General features: G+C 52.6%; 1 protein-coding gene across 6 annotated transcripts in view; it reads left to right on the top strand.

The window, feature by feature from the left end:
* The first annotated feature begins 2,380 nt into the window (after positions 1–2,380).
* The window catches only part of RUFY3 (RUN and FYVE domain containing 3), a 123,814-nt gene continuing 120,194 nt past the window's right edge, over positions 2,381–6,000 (top strand). For 2 of the 6 annotated variants that reach the window (XR_011970523.1, XR_011970524.1), the window contains exon 1: positions 2,383–2,736. Coding sequence is in view for 3 of the 6 variants with exons in the window: in XM_072624439.1 (XP_072480540.1) it covers positions 2,421–2,736 (316 nt within the window). In the remaining 3 variants the exon portion in view is untranslated. Of the gene's footprint in view, positions 2,737–6,000 lie in introns of all 6 variants that reach the window. The other 4 variants (XR_011970522.1, XM_072624435.1, XM_072624439.1 and 1 more) reach the window with 3 other exon arrangements.

Here is a 6,000-nt window from a genome sequence, read left to right as displayed (position 1 = left end):
CACAAATCAAATTGAAAACAAAGACACAAATGATTATTTACAATCTTTTTATTGTGCAAAATATCCCAGTTACCTCAAAACCGTGGTGTACTGGTAACTATTTAACAACCAGCTCTTTAAAAAAAAAAGAAAATGTATCCACAACATACTTCGAAATTTAATCTGAATCATTAATATTTCCTTTTCACTTTCTTAAGTCTACATAATCAATCAATCAGTAAACATTGATTAAACAATTACTATGTGTCAGGCACTGGGCTAAGTGCTAAGGATACAAAAAGAGGCAAAAGGCTGTCCCTGCCCTCAAAGAGCGTAAAATCTATAAGCGGGGCTTGCCATTAATTAAAAAAGGAATTTGCCATCAATAAAATAATTAACCAAGCCCTGATTTATAACATTTGCTGATTTTTGAGGTGACTCACACTGAAAATTTAATCACCAGCAATCAATCCTGTTTGAGCTTCGCCAAGCTCACCTCTGCCTCAAAATTTCGCCAGGAATTTTCTTTAACTTGTCCGAAAACATAGTGCCATACCAGTTTCTCTTAAAGTGGCAACTGAAAGTCTCTCCTCCAAAATTTTCCCAAGATAAAGATGAAAATAACTCTATAGGAAGAAATTTCCCCATCTCTTTTCTCTCTGCCCTTCCAGCTTCTCCAGGAAAATAATCTTCAATTAACACACTCAGAACCTTCCCTGTTTTCAAGCATCTCCCAGTCTAATGAGAGAAGAAGGGGGCAGGTGGACCACATACAAATAACTTTATACAAACAAGACATATACAGGACAAATTGCATATGATCACAAAGAGAAAGCACTACCATTAATGGGGCTAGAGAAAACTTCACATAAAAGGTGAGATTTCAGCTGGGATTAAAGAAAGGGAAACTAGGAGGCAGATGAGGAAGAATAGAATTCCAGGAATAGGGGACAGTCAGAGAAAATACCTCCATTAGGGAGATGAAGGCCAAGTCTTTGTTCTCATATATTTGTATCCATTTCCTATATATCTTGGATACCTGTCCTTTTATCAGAGAACTCTCCTACGAATAGTTCCCCAAGAACAGCGAGGAGGCCAGGGTCGCTACCCTTGGAAAATAAGATGTGAGGTAGGAAGAGACCCTTCAGTTCACGAAACAAGAGGATTTATATAGTTGGTCTTTCCCAAGTAATGCGACTTTATTGCTTTCTACACTTTAGAACTGGGAGGGTCATAGAGTCTATTTTACAAATGAAGTAACTGAGGCAGAGAGAGGTTAAGTGACTTTCCCGTGGTCACTCGGCCCAAGTCTGAGTCAGCTCTTCCGCACCCCTCTCCAGCAGGCTGCCCTTCCACCCACACCTGTGGGTGGACTCCATTGCCCTGGGGCATCATCAGCAGAGCCCCTCAGCAGCCGCTACTGGTCATCATTCGGAGATCTGAGGAGAGGCTCTGGGTGCTTTGGAGACAGGCAGTGGACTTTTGGGGATCCTTGTCCAGAGAAGGCTGTGCCGCCTCCCTCCACATCGGGGCTGCACAATACAAAAGCAAGTGGAGGAGAGCCAGTCGCGGCCAATGTTCCGGGACGGCGTTTCTTCCTTGTGCGGGAATCTTTATCCTAGATAGAGTCTATCCGCTGATAAAGAAAAAGGAAAAAAGCTACCAGGCGAGTCCACAGCCCGGACACTGGGCGCAAGGTGAAACCCAGAGGAGCGCTGTTTGCGGCAAAGACTGGCCCAAGAGCCCGGCAGGACGGACCGTAAACAAAGATCCAAGCAGTTTTAGTCTGGGGTTCGCCTCTTCCTCGCGGTCCCGGTACCCCAGCGGCGCTTAGGGAAGGCTAGTTAACCGGAAAATCGATCGGCGATTACTAGTGAAAGTAATGCCCCACCCCCACCCCCGCCCCTACCTGGGGGAGAACAAAGGCTGGACCCGGCAAAGCACGTGACATCCAGGGAACAAAAGGAGGGCGTGGGAGGAGCCCACCTTTACCTGGCTTTGGGGCCTACGCCCCCTGCCCAGGTCCGGGACTGTAACTAAAAATGAAACCGCGGCGCGGGGGGTTCGAGACCTGCCCTCCCCGGTCCCCGGGCAGACGGAGTTAATTACATTAGGTCTAAAGCCAGGTGGTGGGGGCAGACTTTTCTAAACCAGGGGCAGGGGAACTGGGGGGCAGAGGGAGGGTCCTGAAGACGGAGAGAGGGAGGGCCCCACCCCGCGAGGAGGCGGGAGCGTGTTGCTCCTCCTAGAGAAGGGGCGGGGCGGCGTCCCCGCCCCCATCACCCCGAGTGGGCGGTGTCTGACCCAGGGGCGGGGCCCTGGCAGCAGCCCCGCCCCCGAGGGGGGGCCGGGCCGCTCGCTACTCGGCTGGCTTGCTCGCTCGCTCGCCCGTGGCTGGGCTGGGCTGGGCTGGGCTGGGCGGCCGGCTTTGGGCGGCCGCGATGGCTGAGCCTTCCGCTGCGGCTGCGGCCCCGGCTCCGGCTCCGGCTCCGGCCCAGGAGGCGGCGCGGCCCGAGGGCGCCGGGGAGCCCCAGCGGTCCTCGGCCGGCGGCAGCCCCGAGCCCGACTCGCCCGAGCCCGCGCCCTTCTTCCTGCTGTACCCCGGCGATGGCGGCGCGGGGCCGGGGGTGCGGTCCCTCAACCCTCCCCCTGTGCAGCCGCAGCCCCCGCCGTGGGGCTGGAGGACGCCGCCGTCCCCGGGCTCGCCGCTGCCCTTCCTGCTGCTGAGTTCGCCGGCCCCCTGCGGCTCCAAGCCCAGTGAGTACAGGACTGGGGGGTAGGGAGGGGAGGGGGATCTCCCACGTGCCGCCGCCCCCAGACCCCCAGGCTGAGGACCGGGGCCACCCTCCTCCGGACGCTTTCCTAGGTGGGGCCACCCCACCCTCTATACACGCCCCAATCCCCGCCCTCCTCCCCAAACGGGCCGGGCCCTCCCGCACCTCCCCAGGTCCGTGACAGCCTTCCAGGAGGAGGGGTCTCGGGGAGGGGGATCGGGCATCTCCTCACTCAGCCGCCTGCAGCCGAGTATGCCACTGCTGTCATCGCTCCCTCCCGGTCCGGTTGGAGCCCCCGACTCCCGCGAGTATCTCCCCGAGTCGGGCCCAGAGGGTCTGAGCACTAGGGTCGCCTGAGGAGCCCGGGGCAGACGGGGCGGTGGCCAGGGGCTGCCCGGGGCTGCCAACCTCCTCTGTGGTTCCCGGTCCACCGCCGCCGCCCCCTCCCGTGTTCTAGGTCAGCAGAATCCCAAGTCCTACCTCTGCCCGCTTTGGCCTGCGGGGAAATTTCAAAAGAAATTCCCAAGCCTCCCTCCCCACCGCCTGCGAGAGCGAGAGGCACCCCAAAAACGCTCCGCGTGCCCAAGGGCACGTCGAGACTCCTGCTGCTTACCTTGGCATTACTTAGAGGGCAAAAGTCAACCGAAAATTGAAGTGCCAAGCACTTTGCTTTTGGCATATTCTGTCACGAGAAATAATATCTTCATTGTGTTGCTGAACTGGGTGCTTGCATGGGAGCTGAGGGCCTTCTCCTACCGAGCACACCCTTGGGTGCTCCCAGGAGAGCCCGTGGATGTGGGCACAAGAACCCCAGAAAGATGAATTGACAGGAAGCCCCCAATTCCTGTGAATAAGGCTCCCGGCGACCCTCCTTGGAGACAGACCTAGTTTGGTCTTTGTACAGGTCCTAATTCCGGGCAGCAGGTGACAGGTCCCAAGTGCGTGGTACCGGAGGAGTTCCCGGAGCTCTCCAGCTTGCCAAACACAGTGATACAATAAGCTAAACAAGGAAAGAGCCCCTCGCAGTGAAACAGATTCCTCTGCTTGGCATCTGAGGGCTTTCACAATCTGCCTTCAACCTGCCTTTCCAACCACCTTTCCTTTACTTCCTTTTCACCCGATCCTAGCACCGTTGTCTCCCACATCCTACCCCCATCTATTTCACACACAAGCTGGCCCCCCTTTCTTCCTTTAAACCTTAGGTACCATAGAACAACCTTCACTTATCCCCAGAAAAGTTAGTTTCTTTCTGTCTCTCCATCTCTCCCTGTTTCTCTATCCCTCCCTTTTCTTTCTTTCTCTCTTTCCCTTCTCTCTCTCCTTTCCTTCCTCTGTCTCCCTCCCCCTTTCCTCTTCTACTCTCCTCCCTTCTTTCCCCCCCTCTCCTTCCCTCCCTCTCTGCTTCTCTCCTTTTTCTTTCTCTTTCTTCTCTTCCTTCCCTCCACCCTCCTCACCTCGAGTTACCTCTGCTCACACTTACACTGTGCTCATGTGTCATCTTCCCATTGGAATATAAGCTCTTTGAGAGACTGTTTTTTGCATCTAGCAGTGTCCATACTTAATAATTATTGAATTTGTTAGGTCACTCAGCCAAATTTTTCTCACCCCAAGGCCCATACTGGCTATAGGGTTTTCTTGGCAAAGATAGTGGGGTTAATTAACTATTTCCTTCTCCAAGTGATTAAGGCAAACAGAGCTTGTGAATTCCCCAGGGTCACTCAGGAAGTATCTGAGGCAGGATTTGAACTCGGGTCTTCCTGACTCCAGGCCTAGCTCTCCATTCACTGAGTCACCTACTTAACTGCCCCTTTTTTTGATGAATAGCTATAGTCCAGCTAAGTCTCTGGAGTAAGTTGTCCTGGCTCCTGGCCTCCTGCAGACTCTCAGAGGTCACTGCAGGTGCGCCTGATGGGATGGGATAATCCTTAACAGTCTAACTGTTCTATTCTGGGTAGCCAAAGCCTCTTAAGCCCTAAGGAAGAAAGGGTCCTAGAAAAAAGGAGAGCCTCCATTGATGGTACAGATCTCCTGGGGCCTTGCTGTAAGGCAGCGGTTGTCAGAGTGTGCTCTAGGGCCCCCATTTCAGGGGAGGCTGATCCAAGTCAAACTTTGTATAATCAGCATCATAGTTTGTAATAGGGTGAATGTCCGTTGATATAATAATCCACATAAACAGAAGCTCTTGGGGGAAGGGGCCTCTCAGTTTTAAGAGTCTAAAGGGGGCCTTAGACCCCAAAATGTCAGGACTGCTGCTGTAAGGAATAAAATTTGATATTGTTTTTCACAAAGGGCAAAAGTTGTACATGCGCCAATGTCTCCTCAATCAGCAAGCATTTTTTTTTGAGGGGGAACAAGAAAATCAGGGTTAAGGGACTTGTCCAGGGTCATATATCTAGTAAGTGCCAAGTGCCTGAGTCTGGAACAAGCATTTATTAAATAATATTTTGGACCAGGCACTGTCCTAAGCTCTGGAGATGCAAATAGCAAAAAACACAGCCCCTGCCCACTAGGACCCCACCTGTCTAGGAAAAGAGATGACATGCAGGACATTGGCCTTCCTGATCTATACAGTTTAAGTGGCTGGTAATTTGGAAGGAAGGCTCAGAGTTGGGGGGTTGTGAGAAAGGCTCATTGTCAAAGGTGGGATTTGAGGCAGATCTAATATGTGGGATGAGTTGGGAACGACATGGAAGATGGCACTAAGGCTGTGAGTCTGGGGGATGAGACTAAGAGTTTGGGGTAGCCTTGAAGGTACTAGGGAAATTTGGAAGAGGGGAGAGCTCTGGGGCAAAGGCAGTGTTTTAGGCATGTTGAGTTTGAGGTGCCTCTAGGAAGGCCTGCTAGTTGTATCCAGATTTGAGAATGGGGCTCAGTCAAGAGATTGGGGTTGGAGGTATAGATCTGGGTAACATCTTCATGGACATGAGAATTGAATCCATGGAAACTGATGAGATCACCATGAGAGATGGTTTAGAGAAAGGGGCCCAGGACAGAACCTAAGGGGACTCCCATAGTTTGAGGGTGTGGTATGCTTTTCCATCTGTCATGGTTCTCTTCCCAGGGCCTTTCTTGGTCTCCTTTGCTAGACCATCATCCAGTGAAAGGCCATGGGTGATATCTTGGAGGGGCCCCAAGATGGGACCCCTTTGGCCTAGGACCCCAGGGCTCACCTACCTTGGACTTAATCCTGAGAGCAGACTCCAAAGGGTTAGTTTCTTTCTTTTCACCTTGCCCCACACCCCATCTG

Source organism: Notamacropus eugenii, chromosome 7, assembly GCF_028372415.1.
Source record: "Notamacropus eugenii isolate mMacEug1 chromosome 7, mMacEug1.pri_v2, whole genome shotgun sequence".
NCBI classification, from domain to species: Eukaryota; Metazoa; Chordata; class Mammalia; order Diprotodontia; family Macropodidae; genus Notamacropus; species Notamacropus eugenii.
Note: the sequence above shows the minus strand (reverse complement) of the source record. Positions and strands in the feature narration are given on the sequence as shown.